At 40.3% G+C, this 24,405-nt stretch overlaps 1 protein-coding gene across 1 annotated transcript in view; it reads right to left on the minus strand.

Annotated features, from left to right (window-relative positions):
• The window catches only part of map4k2 (mitogen-activated protein kinase kinase kinase kinase 2), a 40,197-nt gene extending 16,138 nt beyond the window's left edge, over positions 1 to 24,059 (minus strand). The window contains 11 exon segments of the mRNA XM_056368578.1: positions 384 to 465; positions 560 to 622; positions 817 to 948; positions 2,835 to 2,907; positions 3,076 to 3,118; positions 3,206 to 3,253; positions 5,039 to 5,094; positions 6,468 to 6,532; positions 6,781 to 6,871; positions 8,765 to 8,822; positions 23,700 to 24,059. Of these exon segments, the coding sequence (XP_056224553.1) occupies positions 384 to 465; positions 560 to 622; positions 817 to 948; positions 2,835 to 2,907; positions 3,076 to 3,118; positions 3,206 to 3,253; positions 5,039 to 5,094; positions 6,468 to 6,532; positions 6,781 to 6,871; positions 8,765 to 8,822; positions 23,700 to 23,792 (804 nt within the window). The 5' untranslated portion in view covers positions 23,793 to 24,059.
• Positions 24,060 to 24,405: the final 346 nt, after the last annotated feature.

A 24,405-nucleotide genomic window follows, 5' to 3' on the forward strand; every position in this document is an offset into this window, starting at 1 on the left:
TGGAGGAAGAAGTTACTGATCACAGCTTTGAAAACCACCAGAAAACTTGGCAACAAGGCACTGAAAAACTACTAAATCTACTCTGCCTGCAACACTAATTAATGGTCAAACTTTGGAAGGACATTGCTAAGCTGGTTCAAGACCTCTGGATCACTGCTAATGTCTCGGATTTAGGGCTGCAACTCATTTATTTTCATTATTGATGAATCATCATAACATCTTCTGTTGGGTAGCTCCCAGTATGAGTGGACTGAACTGTATAAATGTAATGCATGCTGGTACAAGAGAGCGGCAGTCAGTGAACCTTTCCTGGATACGTGAAGGTGATGTCATGGATCGTTAACCACGTTTCATTAATGACAAGCTGTAAAGAAAAAGCTCACCTGCAGCAGCGTCTCAGCTGACGGCCTTTTACGAGGACTTTTAATGAGAGACATCTTCACAAAGCTCTGGAAACCTGCAGACCTGCAAAGAGAGGGAATATGGTGTGAAGAGATTGTATATCTACAAGGTATTGATCAGATTAAAGGGTGAAAAAAACACAGGCAACCTGACTCACCACTTGGATTTATCCTTTAGTCTCGGGGGCTGGAAGTTGCTCTTGGACATCAACATCAGCGCACTGAAACATTGTTTTTAAATGTCACCGGGCTGCAAAATGTCTTAATTGTTTATCTGCAAGTGACTGTCCGGGGCTGAAATGTTACATAACACAAATCTCTGCTTGTTATGTCTCTGCTGTGACACGATGCAGAGTTCATGAAGTGTGTTTTCCAGCTGTCTGAGCCGGTGTTCCTGCTGTCTGTGCTGACTCACCGCATTGGGTGGAGGTCAAACATGGGCGGTTGGAGCTCAGCCAGCTCGATGGCGGTGATGCCGACTGCCCAGATATCACACAGGTGGTTGTACCCGCCCTTCTTTTCCACTGCAGCCACCTCTGGAGCCATCCTGCACACACCATGAGAGAGGAAGAGGAAGCACAAAAGGAAGGAAACATCAGATAAAACACTCCTTTTACTGATGCTTTAGTATCAACCAGTCATTGTGGTCAACTTCCAATATGAAGTTTATTCACCAATGTTAGCTAAGTTTAGTTTCAGTAATTATAAAGCTGCTCAATTTAGTTCTTATCAAACAAACAGAAGGAAACAGAAGTGTTTGTGGAGGGACTATTTTCAGCAGTGGATTAATATAGTAGTATATTATTTAGTATTTCTGACAGCAGGAAGGTGTATAAGGGACTGAGTCAAAATATACTACAGTGTGTTGATCGTTATGAAGGAACATATCACCCAGTGAAACAGTGCGGTTGACTTTTGTGTTTAGTAATTTAGTAATAGTTGTTGAACACAATGGAGCTCTGTGGCACTGAGGAATCAGACATATCAGCTTTTGATACAAACACGGCACTTGTTAGGACACATTCCTCGTTCGGACGACTCCAACTCTCTTTATACTTGTCTGAGTCAACAGAGCCAACAGAAACTACAGCAGCAGTCAGACTTCTCACCACAACCAAAAGCAGAGAGCACATTACTCCCAGTTTAGCGTCTCTTCATTGGCTTCTGGTAAATGTTATAATTGATTATTTTATGGATGACTTTTAAGGCTGTGGACTTGCACCTGAGTACATTTCAGACCTGCTGACACCATATGTGCCCAGTCGCAACCTGAGGTCCTCAGCCAGAGCTCTGTTAGCCAGTCCACAATCCTGCCTGAGGACTAAGGCTGACCTGGCCTTCTCCGTTCAGGCCCCCCCCCCCACTCTGGAACAGATTGGGGGGAGATCAGATTGACGAGCCGTTGAAGACAACCCTAACTAACCCTAACCCTAACTTCTAATGTCTTCAGTCTATTATTACATTAAGTCATTCTCCTGTTTCTTATTAATTTAATCATTTTACACTGTTTTATCTCATTTTTACTGAACCTTGTTGTTGCAGCCCCCCAATGTTGTAAAACCTTTAAACTGTTTTTGAAAGTAGTTTTTTCATTATTCATTTTTAATGTTTGTTAATTGTATCTTGTCTTGAACAGCACTTTGTAACTGTGTTGTGAAAGGTGCTGTATAAATAAAGCTTATCATTATTATTATTATTATTAGTCTGTTTTTTTTGTTTGTTGACAATAAGATAAATAAAGAATATTACCATATGTATCCTTCAATTGAACAGTTTACACATGAACAGGAAGTCCTTAATGATTTCTTAATGATTTACTGATGGAATTATTCAAGGCAGCGTCCTCGAGCCACTCTTATTCTCCTAACATGTAAATACATAACCGTACAACTATATATATATATATATAGGTACTGTATATGCACACATATTACTACTGGATTTATTATTATATCTATATAACTTTATTTATATTATTTATAATACACATACGATAGAAATTCCAACCTCATTACAGCTCTTAACAATACCATCATAGTTCTACCTCAAACTTAACTCATTACCTCTGTACTCATATCTGCACAGGCATCTAAACAATGTACAAGTCATGTCTGTCTGTTTCTCATACTGCAATAATGTGAAATTCAATTGATCAATAAAGTCATATTTAGCAGACTGTATAGCAACACTAGAGACTCATTTATTTAATTTCCTAAGACTTAAAGAGAGGAAAGTGTACTGTTCAATCAGGAGAGGAGTCTTGTAATTGTTGTTAAGCGGGAAACCCTGTGTACTCGGAGTTTTGATCATTTTTCAGCATTAAAATATTGGTTAGTTGCAGAACCTCATCCAAATCAAACGGTCTCCCTTACAGGTTGAATTCCAGTTTGCATGGTTGTGTAAACTGACAGAGGTCAGCTCCATTCATCTTACCAGTAGGGAGTTCCTATAAAAGACTTCCTTTTGGCCACCGAGGCGCTGATCTCTGCCGCCACTCCAAAGTCAGCTGCAGACAGAAGAGACAGAAGAGACAGAAGAGGTAACACTGAGGCTGAGATCCTGTATGGATGGCCTATTTCAGCCTACTCCATGAAGTGTGAGTGGTTCACTAGGTATTGCAGATGTGCATGTGTGTGTGTGTGTGTGTGTGTGTCCGTCAGAGATCACCACTGACCCAGTTTCACGTCTCCTCTCTCTGTCAGAAGGATGTTGGCTCCCTGCAGAGAGAACACCATAATAATGTAAGTATCTGTTCACATGATAACACAGTGTAATAATGTATAGAGATGAAGAAGCTGCCGTACCTTTATGTCTCTGTGCATTTTGCCTGTTTCGTGCAGGTGATACAAACCCTGGGGAAAAAACAGTTGTAAATATACATATACATGTTATGGGGGGGGGGGGCATATAATATAATATAATTGTATTGTTGTAAAAATGTAAAAATAATGTCTCAGGTCTTAAAAGTCTCTACAAAACTGGAGCACTAACAGATGATCATGCAGGACAATGTAGATCAAATCCTCCATCACTGTACATGTAATGTTATACTGTAATACTGATTGTAATATTCTTATATCGTACATTTAAAATAATTAGATAAAACTGTTTATAAATAATATAATATAACATGGCGAATGAAATGCCTATAAGTACTTCATCAAAACAATGTAGCTCAACAACAACCCTCCACAACTGTCTCACTGAAATAAAAACTGGATGTCAGACGACTTAGAAATGAAATCAGACAAAATGTGAAGTCATTGTACTTGGTCCACTCGCTAAAAGAATCCAAATCATAGAAAACTTAGGTCAATCAACAAACTACATGAGACCCTCAGCCAAAGATCCTGGAGTAATCTTTGATCAGATTTGTGTTTTGAACCTCAGGGGAAGAAAGTGGTTCAGTCGTGTTTTTATCGCTTGAGAAATGAAGCAAAGGTCAAGTCTTTCATTTCAGCCTCAGATCTGGAGAAACTCATCCATGCTCTTACTTCCTCCCTCCATGACTGTAACTCTGTCTGCACCTGTCTCAGTCAGAAATCAGTCCACCACCTACACTTAGTTCAGATGCTGCAGCTCGGCTCTGAACTCACCATCAGCATCTCTACACACAAGCTTGTGATGACCCCTCCCTATATGTCTGAGCTTTTCTCCTCCCATGACCCAGGACTCAGTCTGTGATGGTCACTCCAAGGTTTAGCTTGAAAACCAAAGGAGACAGGGCCCTAAACTTTGGAACAAGCTGCCAGAGGAATCAGAGTCTCAGTCACTTCACTTTTATCTCCTTCACTTCTTAACACACATTTTTCTAAGGAAGCTTTTATTGTGTGATGCCTGTTTATGTTCATTTACATTTTGATTTGTTTGGATGTTTTATATCTGACTCATGTGAAGCACTTGTATTGAAAAGTGCAATACAAATAGATATTATTATTATCATTATAATAAAAAATGATTATTATTAATAACAATTATTATTATTATTAATAATAATATCCTAATTATAGTTTTGTTCAAAATTAACACGGATTAAAATCTGTTTTTCTGGTGTTTAATGTATATGATTGAACATAATAAAGTGTACTGTTGCACACTGACCAACAAAATGAAATCTTGGATGAAAAGTTACACAGGAATGCTTTTACACCAAGTTACTGCGAAGGACTGAAGGTTGTTTTCCTTCTTGTTGCACCTTGGCAGCAGATGAAGTGAGCTGTCATGTTGAATCCAGAGGCAGAGAACTGTTCATCTCTGTGATCACTCATAATCATCTGTTTATTTAAGCTGCAAATGAGACCAAATGTGGACAAACCAAAAGAAGCAAGAAGACCTTTGTTCTGTCAGCTGTTCTCTGGGATTGCCTCCTTTTGATTTCAGCATCAGATTTCTTGTTGTTGTGTGTGAAACAGTGAGCGGATGGCTACTGACTGACAGAATCAAGACAGCCTGGTGTTTATCTTCGGGCCTCTGCTGTGCTGCAGCGGCAGTTACCTCCACTGTATATTTAGTGGTCTGGACGAGTTAAATACTATTTAGCTGCTGAGAAAAACACATGACTCATTCTGTCACCACTGTCTCCTCAGAGTTTTCACAATAAAACAATAGAAAGCGGCCTTTCACCCAGAAAGTCTTACCTGGAGGGTTTCTCTGCACACATACGCTATCTGCTTCTCCCTTAATGGACCCGTCACTGCGAAGAACAGGTAATTAATGAAGTGATGAACAGACTCAGAGTCAAGAGGAGCAGGGACAAAGACAGAGCCTGAAGGTACAGTCCTAAAAATAGAACAGAACTTGCTCTTTTGAGTTGATCTGTTTTAGCACAGAGCCCTGCAGTGGCCATAGAGAGGAAGGAACATACATCCAGTCCATTATTATCACACTGAGTGCGAACCTAATCAAATCCTACAGGTGGATCCTTCATGATCCAACCTATCCCAAGATTCATTGCTCGCCGGTAATGAAAATACTACGGCAGTAAACAACACAGACAGAGAGCCTGAGGATTACACTGTTAAATGTAAGTATTGGGTTTCAGCTCAGTTCAACAGCTAACGGTACAAAATATCAAATATACTCGATGCATCGCGGCTTGTTCCACTGGATGTAGTAAAAGACAATATCACAAACATCGAGTATAAATTGTCACATAATTGTATCGAGACGCCGGCATGAAGTTCTCTTTGGCGTTTCGCCCCTCTCGCTCTCTCGCTCTCTCGCTCTCTCGCTCTCTCGCTCTCACAGACACACTCCCCTGCACCGGTAAAGCACTGCCCTTCATCTGTTAAATTATTAGCATGATATAATTATAACCAACATTGGGTTTCTGCTAAGACTATGTAATGCATGCGGTCTCCTCTGTATCTCATGCCAGTTGCTAAAGGGGTTAAAAATATAAGTTATATATTTTTTCATGTCCGTGTCATATTCATATAAAGTCTAGACACTGAAACTATAGTCTAATGGAAGGTGTCGGTTATATATAATGTTGCTGGTATCGTCGCTCGTCACGAGATGCTGAATCTCTAGATCACACATGACAGTGTGTCTCTGTTTGTATCAAAGGGTTAAATCATGTATTTATAAAGTTCTATAGAGGAGATTTCAAAATATCACAATATATATTGTGTATCACGATATAGCCAAAAAATATCGCGATATTACATTTAGGCTATATCGCCCAGCTACAACTGTTAAAACCAAGGGCCTTAATACCAATATCAAGTTTTAGTGAAAAAAAGTTACATGTTGTCAACGTTGCTATGCAACAGGACCTGCACTTGGCGACGCAAGGGCAGGCATAGCTGGTGACGCAAAGCCAAAATCCTCAGTAGACCACACCGTCTCAATTCGGTTTAAGCTTTGTGGTCTACGACAGCTACAACGTCCTCCGAAGGATGCGGCCCCTGAATTGGGACAATTCACCACAATGTGGTCCTAATACTGGTATTCACCACCTTTTAAAATATGTTGCAGTTAATACTAAAATTAAATAAATATGGATGTTAATATAATTCAAGTTAAAATACATTTTTTCACATGTATTTGTATTTGTGTATGTACCGTGGTAAATGTCCTGAAGTGACCCTCCACCACAGTACTCCATGCAGATCCACAGCTTGGTGTTCCTGCAGAGAGACACACAACCTTTAACTTGGTGTTTGAAGCAACAGTCAGTATCACTCTCTAATATTCTGCAGCTAATGCTTCACTCCCACAAATACATATCATTCACAGGCTGCTGTGCCAACAGGAGTGGGAGAGGAATCCGGCAGCAGTGTGGGGAAAATAAAAGTCACATTCCTCATGTTTCAGTCCACCAACAATCCCAGGAATCCCACACATGAGAAGAGGATGGGCTGGAAACACACAGCACCTGTGGTAGCTGCCGAAGTAGGCCACGATGTTTTTGTGCTTGCACTCCTTCATCATCGTGATCTCCTGCTGGATGGACGTGATGTCGTCACCTGAACAGACAGACAGTGGAGTGAGTGAGTGAGTGAGTGGTTTATAGACATCAGGCCAGTTAGTGTCAATTAATGCATTTATTTATTATTACTAGACAGAGGAGTGTGATTCACTGCAGCTTCAGGCTGTCTAAGACATTCAGTGTGATGTTCTTTCATTGTAGCTTCAGTAAAAATGACACAGTTGTTGTGGAGTCCTGCTGTGTTTCAATCAGCAAGTGATCAACCTACAAAAAGTGCTGTAGCAGTCTGTATCAGTGTTATAGTGCAGAGTCTGAAAATACAAACAGAGACTCTGCACTGACTCCAAGCATCAACCTCCTGAACTAAAAACTGAAGCCAACACTGAAGAATAAAACCTGCAGTTCCTCTACTGACCAGTAGAGTCTGGCTCCAACAGTGAGTCAATCTCCACAGACTCCCATGTTAAAATGTCCAACTTTACAGCAGAAATAAACATGTTTACAGCCTGGTACAAAAACAGTTTTGGTCTCTAGAGCTAATTTCCCCTTTCATGACGACTGTATGTTAGCTTGTTAACTAGCTTACTATCCAGCAAATGAATTTAGCCTTTGGTTACCCTTTGAGCAAGACCTCCAGATGCCCAGCTGTGCTAACAATGCTAACCAGAGCGTATAGCTTGCCACAAACCAGCATGCACTGCAGTCTCGGCTCCACCCACACCCTACCTATATGTCAGTTTCTTGATTAGCTTGATTAGCTCAAACCAGGTCACTGTAATTACTCCTCTTGTCTGTACTGGTGGCACGGAACAAATCCATAGTCCTCCTTCAGTCCCAAGTTCAGTCAGTCTGAGTTATTGAAAAATAAGTGTGTATATTTGAAAGATTTTTTCTCTCTCTGTGTTACTCTCCCTCCACTGCAGCTCAGCAGGAAGCACAGTCCAGGAAAAGGGTATGGGTGCATTGTTGCACTTATACTTCTGGGAAGGCACCTCTTCACAGCCAGTACGAGCAGAGGGAAGTGGTTACGGCAGCCAGAGAACTCTTATAGTCAACACATGTTAGTACTGTTGGAAGAAAAATGTGAACTTATCTCACTATGAAGGGGGAGGGGTCTGGATATCATGGGATGATCTGTAATTCATTTGTAATTTAAAAAACGAAAATAACGTTAATTTGTAATTTGTTTTAAAACCAAAACGGTGTCAGAATCAAACATGAAAAACCGCTTTTTATTATTATTTAGTTTGAAACCAAAAACCAAATTCATATGGCTCTATTTGATATTTTATTCTTGACCAAAAATGAAAAACAAAATCACGTGGTGTATTCGTTTTTTTGTTTCCAAACAAAATGCAAAAAAATAATTTCACCAAACCATTTTGGTTTTAAAACAAATGAGAGATTTACGTTTTTTACAAATGAATTTATGACCCGATGACACTCAGACCTGAGGAATCTCTGCCTGTCCTTATATTTTCTCATCAACTGCTCATCTGATCCACTTCAAACTTTGCATGTTTTTTTGGATGAACAGTTCTCAAGAAACACAAAGAGAAACATTAAAGGACAGACAGTTGGAGCTGGGGCGACACGTGCACGTAACCCACGTCTTTGATTACGACAACGGGGTGTGGCAAAGATGGCTGCACCTGGTCAAAGCTGGAGCTCCAAACCCTGCACAGGATCATCTGATGTATCAGGACTATTAACAGTCAGTTATGCACCGCTGCTTTAAAGCTTTAAATCGACTGCAGGGATCTCACAGTCTGATCACGGGCCACCATCTTTAATTCACCAAAGATTTCACCACGGAAACTGAACTGTCGTCTGAGACAAACCAAAACCACACAGCGTATACACCTGTAACTGCTGTTCTGTAAATGATCAGTTGTGATCCAGGTGTGTCAGTGTCGGACTGTTCACGTACCAGGATCCAGCTTGACGATCTTGATCGCTGCCAGTTCAGACGTCCTGATGTTACGAGCCTGAAAGAGACGGAGAATATTTTAAAGTCCATGAATTTAATCAAACACATTATGCGTTTAAGTCTCCCACAGGGTGTAAGGTCAAGCTAGAAACACACACAACTACACACAATCCCATATACACAAAACTGTACACTAAGGGACTGGGACATTGCTGGTGATACAGGTTTTAAAACAACAGCAGCGACACCAATTGAATGAATCCCAGATACGCACAAGTTCTTCTACCCTGTTTAACAAAGACTGATTGACTTGCCTCTGTATGTTTAACAGGCCATTGTGTCTTTGTGATGTCCATGTGCTTGAGAAACAATTTAGAAAAAAACTTGTATCTGGAGAACATGCTAATATGCTGACCCCGTCAAGTGTCATGGTTTAGATGATCACAGGCTGATCCTGTGCAAGCGTGCAACCTGCTCGAGCTGCAGCGCAACAAGAGACGCTGACCCAACCTGTGCCCTCACATCACTGAGCTAGAGAGACCAGACCCAGTGTTTAACACCTGTAAGGTCGGTGGCCCCCGTGTACATGTATGCAGAATCCAAAATAATCCTCCCAACAAGTCACCAAACTCCACCTCCTTCTGCTAGCTCACACAAGCAGCTAGCATTCTCCCATGCAATAAGTGATGTAAAAAGGTTGAAATGGGACCTAATTCTGTTGCCTGGCAGAAACATCATGATCAGATTTAAGCACTTCCTCCAAACCCATCCAACTTCCAATATCACACCAGGACTGCAGCAAGTAGCCATTAGTCGACATACGTCATTACAAACTGCCTGTGAGGCTGATGATCATATATATTGATGATGATCACATTCAACAAGTTTTACATTTCACCTGCATGAGGACCTGTTCGCTGCTCATTTGGCTGCCATGATGTTTTTCTCTTGGATGACATTTTTGTCAATGGAGCAAAACACAAAGTCTAATATAGCAACACACTTCCTCACAAACACAATCTAACTCCCGAACTCTTACTTACAGACATGACTTACATTCATAAAAATGCACTTCCTGCACTTATTAGATGGCATTTAAAGGAGCTATTTGTACATTTTTCAATAGTTACATAGCTAACGTTAGCATTAGCAGCTGTTTACTTACCAGTCTAGAAGAAATGTTGTGAGTTCAGTATGAAGCTTCATGCCTTTGCTCACCAACAGCTGTCTCCAGAGGTGGAAAGCAATCCTCTAGTGTTGCTTCTATTTTTATCACTTCTTTTTTTCTACTGAAGTTAGCATGCTACCCAGCTAGCCCCAGCCCCGTACGCCCATCTCATCACTTTCCGATACCGAGTCACTGTAGCATCCAGCGCTGCTTGGAGGACGTTTTATAACCTCTTGTCTTAGAAACACAAGCTTTTGGCAAGTTCTGGCTGTTCATGCTAATGCTGGCTATGTAGCAACACTTACAAATAGCAACAGATCTGTACAGTGAGGAGAGCTATGTGAACAAAGAAAGATTTGGGGTAAGAAAGCAAATATTGTTGCATGAGCTTTAACTGCTGTATCCACTACATTTTCACAAACAATCTTGTTGGAGTTCTGGCTGCTACATCAGGAAAAACAAAACCTTGGCATGTGTCCAATTCCTCAGTTTGCTATCTTGATGATGAAGGACTTTAATTAGTCTGCTCTGCTGTATCAGCCAAGCTTAAACCTCGCATGGCCGCCACAGCAGGGTCTAATAGTCCTGGCACAGACAAGCCTGAGGCGAGTCAGAGTCAGATGAACTGATAACACACTTATTCTTTGACTGTGTTAAAACTAAAACTATATTTTGTAGGTCGCCAGACACATAAGTATTCATCATCTGGGTGCAGATTAATGGCTGGTCTTCTGCTCCGGACCAAAGCGTTAAATGCAGTCAAACTGACGGAGAGACAAATCGATCAACATCGTCATCACAGCTTGTAGAGCAGAAGTAAACACCTACAACACCCAAACTAATAAAATGTTAGGTACTATATATATATACATATTATACTATAGCTTCCCTACCCTGTCTGAGCTCTCAGTCGTGAGTACATTGGCACATATATATAAATATATATATAAATTCTGTTTTAAAAAGACTGCTCTTTAATTCCTTAAAACAACTGTCTACTTTAATTTTAGCAAACCTTTTAGATTGGAGGAAGTAGTTTATTTATTGGGGACTATTTTCACTGGCGTATTAATCTACATTTGGCGCTCTAGTGAGTATTTGGGGCAGCAGGATGGTGTGTGTTCTGACATAAATCAGATTAAACTATTAAAACACACCTTGAGATTCCTAACTTTAAGGCTTCAGTTGTATACTCCATGGCATTCATTGAACCTAGATTATTTCAAGGACGAGGAATTCTTTTTGAACAAGAGTTTAATCAACAGACTATATTAAATGTTCATATTCATACTATTGAATGTGAACATTTACTATAGCGATATTAAATAACATAGAATATCATGATATTTCCCACCATATGATTTTCATCAAATAAATATATATATATATATATATATATAATATATAAGCAGTGACTAACAGTAAAACAATCATGTATCTAGATTAATATTAACATCACTTTATTATGTATTATTATTAATAAAATTGATAATTTAAGCATTGCATTTAGTTCATATCGATGACCTGATGTTAGACAGTATCTGAGCTAATGCTTAGTTAGAGCCGTAGCTAACGTTTCATTTTCAGATATATCCAATGCAGACTACAGAAACATAACAATATAAAACAGCTGCCAGCCAGAGTAAACCTGTGATGAACCTGAGTTATTGCACAATAGTACAGCAGAGGGGACGGTGGATGTTGTTTCAAAGCAGCTATACAATGTTTTCAACTTCCTCAACTCTTCCTGGGAACATCAGTCATCCACACTCACTGACTGTACTGACGTCAGACTGACTGCTTTTCACTCCGGGCATCCACAACAACATACGAGGTAGCAGCCAATGGAAGCCAGCAGGTTGCCTCAACACAACCTGTCTCTCATCTGCATGCACTTCCTGTTTTCTTTCCTGTTTTACCACAGGACTTCCTGTGACAGTGATAGTAATGTCTCTGACATGGTTTTTACTCAGCCGAGCCTGAAATAACAGCCGCTCAGAGTTATGTCCAAAATGGGAGGGAGGAAGCAGAAGCTGTAGATGAATGAGGCAAACATGATGTTTAACTGAACACAGCAACTGAAAGATAACGGGTGATGTGGTCCTGTGCTTTTTTATCTTGCACTCCTTAAAGTAAGAAGATGTAACTTTATTCCTCCTACAAAATGAAAAGATGAAGTCATAAACAATAAAACACAATCTTTTCAGTTGAGTACACTGCTACATTCTTTGTCTGGTATAACCAGTAGCTCATGGTGGCTAATGTTAGCAAACGTTAGATAGATATTGCAGTTTACTGACTTCATGCCCCTTCTCTACAAATAGCAAAATGAACCTTCTGGCCCAACATATGCCTCAGTCTGAGTCTAGCCAATATACTTCCACATCTGGGCAGATTCCAGCTGATATCCTGTATCCTAAAAGGTTTTCTTGGTCCAGATCTGGGCATAGCAACTGGTAATCATGCTGTATATGGGCCAGGCTTGGGAGGTGGAACCAGGCATATGCTGGGCCAGAAAAAAAACAATCATGTTTAGGATTTATTTTGCTCTCTGTTCAGCAAAAGTTACACACTCATAGGTGTGCACAACTCAGATTCAGGCCAGACAAAACTCTCGAGCAGCTCTAGTTTCAATAGCAAGTTAAAACACCTGGTTGACATATTATTGCCTTATACAGTTCTTATGACAAATAGGTTTGCTATTTACTATTTCCACAGCCAGCAGACACATAGCAACATTAGCATTCATCTGGAGTACTGTTCGTGTCCACTTAATGACTCTCCTGTTTGCTACAATTGCTAACCATGTCTTCCCAATTAGAGGACAGAGACCAAGCCAGATGTGGACCGTGTAAAAACATCTGTAGACCTGAAAAGACATTTATAGTTAGGTGGTAATGAGTGACACTTTTCACATTACACACAGCTATTTGATGCATTGTTAATATACAGTAACAAGAGTCTAAGAGTCTACAGCAATGCTAGCAGCTCCATGATGTTGTTCTCAGGCTTTAAGCTAAATGCTAAAATTAGCATGCAAATGTGCTCAAGATAACAATGCTAAGATACTGATGTTTAGCAGGTAATGTTTACCCACTTGGTAAAGCAGGTCTAGGTACTATATTAATACTGTGGAAGTATCCAAGCCTCAGGCCACAGAGAAATGCACACAGCCTCCTCTCCTCTGATTGGCTCACCAACCTTTTGTTACTAGAGCTCCAGAGAGAAGCCTGAGAGAGGAGATGTAAAACTACCAAACCACAAATATTTCTTCTTATGGATCGATACCTCAAATAAAACACAGAAGGAGTGTAAATATATGATCTCATGTAAAGAAAGAACATAACAGCGCACACACTGATGTCACAAGCCAAAGGCTCGGTTTTCCTACACATCAAAACTGAATTTCTGAACATCTTCCCCTGGGAGGAAGTTTTGCAAAAGGCCTGATTCCAGTGGCCGAAGCTGATAGAAAAAAAAAAATCAACATTTTCAAAAATACATGTTTACATGTGGACTAAACCTCAGAGAAACACCAGAGACTTATTTTTCTCTCTGACTGTGTTGATACATTTCCCAGGAAAAAAAGGAACCCAACAAAATGTCAAAGCGGCTCACAGACCTTTATAATTATGTTTGAGTGCATTTGCCAGTATACTGTCCAGAACTGATGTGTGGTCAGACATCAGATCAGTTCGGTTTTTTGCTGCTTTAAAAGAACAGTCCTGCAGCTCCTACAAATCACACAAGAGATTTCATCAACTGCAATAAAACCATTCATCAGAACACTCAAACTTCTGGTTTAACCACTTTACAATAATCTATACAATACCGATGCTTCATGCTACCACCACATTACCACTGGGAAAACCAAGTGAGCCATGGCTTTTAACTGACTGCAAACAAAAGAGATGCCACTTTAACCATGCAGACAGCTGTGGCCACTCTCTTACATGGAGACATTTCTCTCTATGAGCTTCCTACCATGTTTACAATGCTTTATATTGATTGATCATCACTTTATTGATCTGCACTATACATTATTGTTAATATCTATTGTAAATTATTACAATATCCATATCACTATACTACACTATACTAAGTAAATTAGTAATGTAGATAAGTGATAGCTAAGTATGATGAATAAGTATCTTGCGACATAATGTGACTCCATGCTGCAGTGACTGCACGTGGTTTGTGTGTTGATGTGTGTGTGTAGGTGTGTTTGTGTGTTCTGAGTGAGACAGAAAGCATTCATATCTGTGCACTGATTTGCAGAAACATTTAGCCACAACATGTTCAAAGACTGCAATACTGGTGATTTTTAAAAGGAGCCATTTCTATGTTTTGCTGTTGCTGGATAGCTAATGTTAGCATTAGCAGCTGTTTATTTCCCAGTATTGACAAGACCTTCAGCCATTGTTGGATTACAAAAGGTTATAATACGTCCTCTGAGCAGCTATGTCTTCAGGGCAGATTGGACGCTACAGTGAGTCGGTATCGGAAAAAGTGATGAGATGTCTTTTCTTTAGTAGCAGACAAGACGTGATAAAGAGTCAACATTGGTGTTTCCCTCTACCTCTAACGTTAGCTATGTAGCAATAGCAAAACTTACAGATGGTTCCTTCAAAAATGTATTATAAATAGAATCTAATATAGTAACATTAGAACTATGCCTATAAATGGTCGAGTCAGTGCGAGTGTGTTTGTTGATTTAAGAAATTGCAGAACAGAAATACCAAACTAGCTTTGCGGTCATTTAGAAAGTGTCTCCACGATGTAGTTTGTCCAACAGAAAATGTCCCGCTTCTTTGTTCATGGGCTCATGTTTAAAAAAAATTATCAACAGCCAATAAATCCTTTTGAACTCCATGATAACATTGTGGTGTATAATATCACTATTAGACTCATAAATCCAGTATCATTTGTTGTTTAATAAATATATTCATATTTAACAATATCATTAAAGCAGCTATAAGTTTTGCTATTGTTATGGCTGAATCACTCGGCAAGACTGGTGAGTAAACAGCTGTTAATGCTAACTTTAGCTATGTAGCAATAGCAAAACTTACAAATAGATACTTTAATAAAAGAATGTTTGAATAAATCTAATCCGTGCAAATCTAGTCTGATGTCATGTATGGAAGACTGGTTAGTGTGAATTACTCCTCTAAGTAAAAAAATAATTAGGCAAAACCATTTAAAAGAGTAAGAATATTGATGTATACCTTTCAGGTATGTCTTTCAGCCATATTGTTTAGACACATCAGACATACTTGACTGTACTAAGATGAAACCTGAATCCAAACATTGGACCTGGACCTGGATCTATTATGTTCTTCTATCAGAACACCTCAATGCGTATTTTGACATTTGCGCATGTATTCTAGTTTTAATCTTCCATATTTGCATTTAATAGTACTTACTGGAAAAAAATGCATTTTATATAATAACATTAACATTAAACAGTATAATTATAGACATGTTTAGAAGTTCACTTCTTGTAACAGTGCTGCAGTGTGAAGCATGTATAGTATGTCTCAGCACAAGCATGGATTCACAGTCTAGCAAGATGTTTTGACAGTACTTTATAATCTGTTTGTTATTCAGCTACAGAACTGTGTTAATACAGTTTACATTTCTTTGGCTCCTGGCTTCTCTCTCTGCATATTTCACAGCCTCCTCTCAGCCTCTGTGTCAACATCCATCACAGCTAAAATCCAAATGAGGAATCTAAATGTGTGATGCATTATTTACAGTGCCACCAACAGAGTAGGTCATACGCCAGAGTAAAGGCTCTAGTCTCACTTCAGTTCTGTTCCTTCGACACTTCTGTCAGGTTTCAGTGTCGTCTCATCAGAATCAGAGCCTCTAATTGTTACCAACGCTCAACAGTCATACAGGAAGACAAAAGAAACTTCTTCCTGGGAAATGAAGTGTAGTGGCAGTGATCACACATCTGAATTTACAGTAACACTCATGGCTGAATGAACTAAGTTCACATCAGTAGATGGAAAACACAGATCCTGGTAGCACTACCAGGTAACTGTTACTCTGAACTTGAAACTGCACAATATGGCAGTTTCAACTTCTGCTGCAGGTTTTTTTTTCCCATTATGTGGAAACAGCAACTTACAGTGTTGTGTGTAAAACTACTGTGAACAGAACCAGTGTAAGTGTGGGCTGACTGAGGCCGGTTAGAGCCACAGGAGGACATGAATCATGGATCAAGATTAATAAAAGGTTCTGGACTGAGTTTCCTGTGACAGCAGTGTAATTAGAGTCCATTTAATGCCCACGCAGTCACATGTCCAGAGGTTTTACTTGATTCCTGTGGTTGCTGCTCTACCAAAGCCACCAACAGCAGCAGTGAGGGGGGTGATAATGATCTATTGTCTGTTAGTGTATATAGGACTGTTCCCATGCATATGCACAGGCTGCAGTACGTTGTTACACAGATATGATGCAGAATAAGTCAGCAGAATGTTGCTCATATCATTTTGTCATCATGTCAGTGGTTAAGAATCACTCAGACAGTGTTTGTAGTAAAGTAAAGTGCTGCTGATTGAAAATGAAAGCTGTTCTACTTGATCATTTATATCAATAATGGATGAAACAACTGTGTGTAATGTGAGAGACCTGTTCAGTGAGCTGTCTTCAAAGCTCAGTATCAATTTATGTCAGTGTTTGCTCAGATTTGATGTGCTAAAGCTAATTAGCTTCCCACAATCTCTTTCACTATCACTCTGCACGATCCAGCTTTCACACTGTTGTGACGTTAGCATGCATGCTAGCTCATTTCCTGGAGTTAATTGTATTGAGCGCATATTAAAACTGTTGTCGCTGTGTGGGCTGTGCTCTCCCTCGCCTGACACTGTGATGCTAGCTCGTATCTAAACAAATGAACATGCTGTTGCGTTGCTACGTGACGTGGACAGGTCCCGGCAGATAGATATATGGGGGAACTGATAAGCAGAACGAAAATTCACTTTTTTTTTTTCTTTTTACAGGTACCCAGTTTTTGTCATTTTCAAATTAGTTCTAATTTGGAACTGAGTTTAGGTTCCCTATCTATAACACTGTAAGACTCATGATGAACAGCACAATACAATACCCACAATGCAATTCAACCACCAACAGCTGGGACAGAGATTGTGGTGTATAATGCTAGTAGCAGCTAATGTAGCCAAGGGAGGAGTGGGGTGATTTTTTTTTACTTTTTAAACTTGTAGTGTTTAGATCCCACCCACACTGACTCAAGTGACATCACTTGAGGACGGGCCTCACACAGCTCTTAAGACTTTATACTACTTTTTCCACATACAGCAGTTCTCAACACCTGGAAACACACACTGATGTGGAAAATCAGTGGAGCTCACCTCACCCGAGTCCACCATTAGAGATTGATGTTTCCTCCTCTAACCATCTTGATACTCTTTCACCTGTCCACCTGGAGAGAGCAGGTGGTGGGCGGGGCACAAGGCCTGATCCAGATTTCTCAATCAGGAAGTAAGAGGAGATGAGCTTCAGACCCAGTTTAATGTGTGAAAACCATGATAAACTAATATATTTATGTTTGTATGTAATATGTTTAACTAATATGAATCATAGCTGACCATTTTTAAAGAGTTTAAAACATGTTTGGAGGAATTTTAAAAAGAGGAAGAATAGCATGAGTTAATATCTCCTACAGGTAACTTCATGAAGAAAATGTTATTGGGCTGTAAGAGATCAACAACTGAACCTGACAGAAAAAAGCAGATCAATAATTCAAAAATAAAACCAGACCATGTATGAGTTGTTGTTGAAAAGACACAACTTATTCTGAGTGTAGAGACAGATCAAACACATATTCTTCCATATAGCTCATGAGGTCTCACTGAATGATTTAATTGGTCTGAAAATCATGCGACTCATATGACATGGTGTTCGCGGTCTCTCTAGCTGAGGCCCGTACACTCGGAGAGTCTATGACGGCCTCACCAACAGCCTGTGTTGATTTCTATATATGTCACCTGTCTGTATGTTGCAACGACTGAATGATCGTCTCTAGACATCAAGCAAACCACTGAAAACAAAACAAAGACACACAACTTCCTTTGCCATGCTACAGTTCTCATGGGAAAGAATAGAAGCACAAAAGGCTAAAAGAAAAGATTAATCCGCAGCTGAACATAGTCCCCAACAAATCTACTCTTACCTCCTGACGTCACTTCTGCGCTGGCTGCTGAAACATGTCTCTGGAGGTTATTCTCCATTCATATAAATGAGAATCTACTACGACACTTACTGCGGGAATCCAAACCCTTCATGAGTTAAATAACAACACCCTGTAAATCTACAGGCCACGTGAAGTTTCAGCAGCGCTCTGTCTTCTAATGTCATATGTCCTGCTGTGTTCAGTCCTCTCTGTCCTGCTGCTGTTATATCTGGACCAGTGGACAAACCTGTCTCTGAGAAATCACCTTTATATACAACTAATCTGCAACAGCTATTTTATAGGAAATGTGATTGCAACAAATCCATTGACACTGAACATGTGTGTTAAATGTTCACAGACAACGTACAACATGCACCACAGTGACTGCAGCTTTATTACACTGGTTTCTGGGAAAGATCCAGGTCTAAAACCAGGTCCTGGTCTCTAAACCACAGGCAGGTCGAGTCACTAAACCTCCAGTCTGAGTCAAGTCTGAGCCGAGTCCCCATTATCTGAGTCCGAGTCATCAAGCACCACGATATGTGAATCCACATGTAGGTTGGAGAACACACAGGTCTGCCCTTACACCAAACTCAATAATGTTATAATATTAAAATAGAAGTCAATATCTTCTGTCAAGTTATTACAAAAAACTAACAACAAAGTCTGAGTCCTCACGTCCAAATCCAGTCACCAGACGAGTACTACAGTCCTGACCACCATCAGTAGACTTATCAACGAGATATTTTTAGCAGTGGTTCCAGACGTTTTCCAACTCATGGCCAACTTGAAAATCTCAAAAAATGTTTGGCCGACATCCGACCCCATAACCATACGGAGGACAAATAATAATTCATTCTCAGAGCACTTTATATTTTAATGATAACAATCGAACTTTCAGGACTGAACTGAAAGTAGAGGAAACATGCGGGAAAGTTTTCCTTTTTTTTCTCTTGACTCTTTCCTTTGAACTCTTCCTGTTGCTAACCAGCTATATATTTTGACGCTCCAGTTTTTGCCATGGATGTGATCTCTTGGCGCACAATCAGACTGAGAGAGCAAACAAGTACATGATGTGGTCCAATATAAAAGTTCCTATCATTGGCTACTCACAGTGACAGGCCTTCCTGTGAGAAAAAAAAACAATGAAAGGACTTTTTCAAGATTTTTAACGTTTTTAAAGATCATTTTGTGTTACATTTTTACATTTCTATTTTTTAACAAAAGTTTTACTGTTTTGCAAATGATTTGTTGGCCGACTTATACCTTCGTGGCCCACAGGTTGGGAACCGCTGGTCTGGAGGATAATGTTGGATTACAAATGTCAATATGATATTTAATGAGGTTATTCACCTCCACCCAAATCCTGCGGGGTCTCATCTATTATCCATGAACATAGAACTCACACTACCTTCCTGTGAAGGTGTGACACACAGAACAGCTTGACCTCCACCCTCAGTCTCTGTGTCTGACACTCCTGATCACTAACGGCCCTCGTAAACACCGCCAGCCTGTTTCTTGTACAAGTTATAACCCTGGAAATTAGTGGGTAACCCCCAAATGTCCCGGGGTTGATATATTTAAATATCAGAAGTCTGTTTAATCAATTTAAATGAGATCAGCTGAAGATTCTGTATCACAGACTGACCCCCATATCCTGGTCCTGATGGAACCTGGTTTAAACAGAGCAAACCTGACTCTGAGGTTTCCGTACAGAACAGAAGAGAACAGCTGGAGGCGGGGTCACTGTATATGTGAAGTCATGTGTCAGTTACTGTTCTAAACATCGTCACTACTCCTCCTCCTCTGACAGTTAACCTATCCAGTACTGACTGAATGAACGTGGCGGGTGTGTACAGACCCTAAGCTGTCTACAGTGGGATTCATGAATGAACAGACTGGCTGACAAATAATGCAAATGTAAAAGAGATGTGTGACAGTGTCACTCTGTCTCTGCTGATTGACGAGACCAAAACTGATTCGATCCTTTAAAATCAACATTGAAAGATTTGATCCTGCACTCAAAGTGTTAGACAGGAATGACTGAGATTTATCTCCATCTATGTTATCAAGAGAAACTGAAAGTGACCTGCTGACAATTATATACATCAAACCTATTATTTCACAGCCTTCAAATTTATAATCTATAACTTTTCCACAGCAAAATGTCTAAAAACAACTGGACCTATGTTCTATATGTTGTTGAGTTGTGTTCTTACATTATCACAAATGTTTCCATCAATTTTCAAACAAGAGAAATCTGTGATTTTAATCATGGTAACACTTTGTTTCATTCAATGACATCATATCCTCTATGATCATGTGTCAGTGTGTTTGTCTGACAGAAGCTCAACATTGACTTTTATCTAGTTTTAAGCCACAGACACTTTTTACACCTTGGTGGTTTTTAACTCTATATTTGAACCAGATGAAGGATTTTAGTCGTCGGACGTCTGGATCTGAAGTTATCAGAGAAACAAGCTGAGGAAATGTTAGACAGCTCAGCTCCCAGCTGCTGGAGACGTCCTGTCCTGTGTCACTGAAGAGCGTCAGTGAATCTTTAAGTTTTTAAGTCAAACTGCTTTCTTCAGTGTTTCTACTGGTTTTAATCCCCTGGTGTGTTTGTTATGGAGAGGAGGAAACCTCTGTGGACAATTCAGCTGCTGGTAAAAACCTGCTGAACGTCTGCTTCATAAGTTATCAGAGAAACAATCAGAGCAAAGATTAGCATCAATCTCAGCTCCAACTCTTCCCTGAGTCTCTGTCCTCCGTACAGCGTCGCTCAAACACTGACTTTAAATGTCAAACTGCTTCATTCAGTGTTTTTAATGGTTAGAATCTGTTTGATTTCCTGAACGACTAACACTAAAGGAATCCAAACCGGGAGGAGCTTACGGTAATAGTGGTGAAGACAAGAACTCCCATGATCCCACACTATTTCATGACATCACCCAACGCCGTGTTTTGTTATTGTTTTGATTGAGAGAAACCTAGAGGCAGAAGTTACAGACTGTGTTACTGAATGTTATGAATAAGGACAGATGAAGCTCCTGGTTCTCCACAGAATTATCAACAATGTCCAAGCTAACAGATAAATCCTGAGCTGCTGTGAGGTGTACTGGTGAAACAGGCCTTCAGCTGACTTCAGACAACTCAAAAATAAATGCACATCCTCCTCTAGAGCAGAAGAAGACAACTGTCACAGAATTCATCTCCAGCTCTTTTACAAACCTGTCACTGTCCCAGCTTTGGGACCCTTGTGGGTAACCTGTGTGTGTGTGTGTGTGTGTGTGTGTGTGTGTGTGTGTAGTCATTGAGGTGTTATAGAAGTAGATCTCCCTCTTGTGTCTGTGAGTGAACGTATTAAAACTACATGCTACAGGTAGTCAGTGAAAAGCACTGAAAGGGCGGGTGTTGTGTTCACTGCCAGGCGGGGAATAAAGTTATTCCAAACGCCACTTCAATGACTCATCATTGCTCAGCAGAGCGGTCCAGACTGAGAGCTAGTTAGCAGCTAAGTTACAGGCCAGGCTAAACGAACCCGGGCGCTCCCTTCTACAGTTGAGCGGCTTACAGCAGGAAGGAGCTCACAAACCTGTTTGAATGGGGGAAGCATTGAAAGAAAATAAAGACATAAAGTCAATACAGATTTGTGGAGCTTTCAACACCAGAGGTGACAAAGTCCACAGCAAATATTCCTCCAAAACACGTGAAAGTTGATCAGTCACATTTTTACTGGAGCTAAAATACTGGAGCACTTCATTTTAAGAATACTCCAGTATTCAAAAGTCCTTTTTTCATGTCAACATATAAATATTGTTCCACATTTACAGAACCTCATGACTCTGAAACAACCTGAATGACAGGTCCACAGGTCTTTATTTCTTTTTTTTGCCCCAGGACCTTCAGGCTGTTTGCCCGGGCCATGCCGTCTGGGGTGTGAAACAGAAACAATACCAATTCTTGTTTTTCTTGGGCAGGATGCAGAAGGCACCGGGGCGGGTTAACAGCACAGGAAGTTTGCGTCCTGACACCCAAATCGTCGAGCGAGAAGAGACGACACCAGACTTTGCTGATGAACACAAAGGCTGCGTGATGCGATTCATCCTTTCAGCATCCAGGACTGTGACTTAATCAAATGGAATTAATCAAAAGCAGATTCTTCTGCTGGATATTTCATTTGTAAACCGAAAATTAGACATCAAGCCATATGTGAAGTCTCATGCAAAACACCTGGGTGTGATCCTTGATTCTGAGTTCTGCCTTGACAAACACATCACCTCTGTTAAGAACCAAACTAAACTTAAACTGATTTTGTCCTTCAATCATATGGAGAAAGTAATCCACATCTCCATCACACCTCCACTGTAACTCTCTGTATTCATGCCTTCAACAGTCTTCACTACCTCGCCTGCAGCTGGATGTTGACTGGCACTAAAAAGAACGAGCACATCACCTCAGTCTCGGCCTCTCTTCACTGGCTTCCTGTTCAGTTTAGAATTCAGTTTAAGACCCTGCTGATTAAAGTCCAGACCCCACCTCACATCACAGACCTCATTCATCGATACTCAGCTCCTGGATCTTTAAGACCCGAAAGTTCATCTCTCCTGCCTGTCCCACCATCACCACCGACTAAAAGGTGACAGAGCTTCTGCAGTCACTGCTATATGTGCTCCCTCTATCTCTATTTTTAAATCCCGGCTGAAGACCCGTTTTCATTCACTGGCCTTTTTAGCTCTCTAACCTTTTAGTCCGTTGTCATGTACATAATTGTGTATTTGCTCCTTGTTGTTTCTTGTTTTTGTCAGCATGTTTACATGTTCTGTATACAGTATATTTACTATGTTTTCCTTGTGTTTTACTTATTCTATACATTTCTTTTACTTGCTTTTATTTATTTATTTTTATTAATTACTAATTGCCCTTTGAGCAGCGCAGTGTTCAGCTCAAGTTGTGTTTAAATGAGTTCTAGAATGAAGTCCACTTGACATATTATGATATATATATAATATATGCCCCCCCCCCATGTGAAAACAACATGAGCCTGTGGCACCACTGATGCAACAGGCTGACACTGTCCTCTGTGAAACACCTGCCTGATAATAAGAGATACTGGGTTGAAAGTGTTAAACGGCTTTTTTTTGTCACACACACACACACACACACACACACACACACACACACACACACACACACACACACACACACACACACACACACTCTCTCTCTCTCTCTCTCTCTCTCTCTCTCTCTCTCACCCATCTCCAATACTAACATGAATTAGAATACTTTCACCATTTTTGGAACACGACCATTATTTTGAAATTCCACCTCCTCTGTTGTGTGTAATTTAACCCTCAGAGCTGATAACGAGTCTCTCAGCTCTGAGCTCTCTTCATGCAGCTGTGCTCTTGATGGAGAACACACACTTCTCCAATAAGACACAGTTTCACCTTGATGACAGGAAGTGAGAAACCCCGTGGTGACACAACCTTTCGTCCTGAAGGAGGATTTTTTTTTTTTTTTTTTTTTTAATTCTGAAAACACGAGGAAACGTTCTCACTCACCTTGAACACATCTCCATAGGTGCCGCACCCAATCCTGTGAATTAACTCGTAGTCATCCAGAGGGTCCAGGAATGACACCCCTATCCTGTCCATGTTTGGAGACACCTCTCCGGGTGCTGTGGCTGAGCCTGGCGGGCTTTCTACTCACACATCACGGCTGCTGTTGGAAGAGGAAGCGGCAGCAGATGAACAACACTCTCACCGGCTGGTTAATGGGAATTAATTGGAGATGACTAATTGCTGCAGTATCGATCACACAGGCAGACACACACACACACGCACAGGACTAGTCAGTGACACAGACACACAACTCCGCGATCAGTGACACACACACACACACACAGAGACACACACACACACATACTCACTCACTCTCACAGAAAGCGTCTGAGTGCGAATAGTTCCCGAGCGGCGCTGGAGTCAGATCACGCATGAGCAGAGAGTGCACACTGTAAAACATGTCAACACAAGTCAGCTGCTGTTCGTGTGTTCACTCTGTACGGAGGCTCAGGCTGTTTGGACTGACAGGAACATCTAAATGAATTACACATGAAAAAGTCTTTGCAAAAAGAAAAAATATTTTAGTTTAAATGTTGGTAAATCGACATTTTAACAGAATAATTTAGAGATAAATGAAAACCCTGACTATGGAATGACATCTAGATCAATAAATACATAAATAGACAAATACAGCTATGAAATAAAT

Source organism: Seriola aureovittata, chromosome 23 (genome assembly GCF_021018895.1).
Source record: "Seriola aureovittata isolate HTS-2021-v1 ecotype China chromosome 23, ASM2101889v1, whole genome shotgun sequence".
Lineage (NCBI taxonomy): Eukaryota > Metazoa > Chordata > Actinopteri > Carangiformes > Carangidae > Seriola > Seriola aureovittata.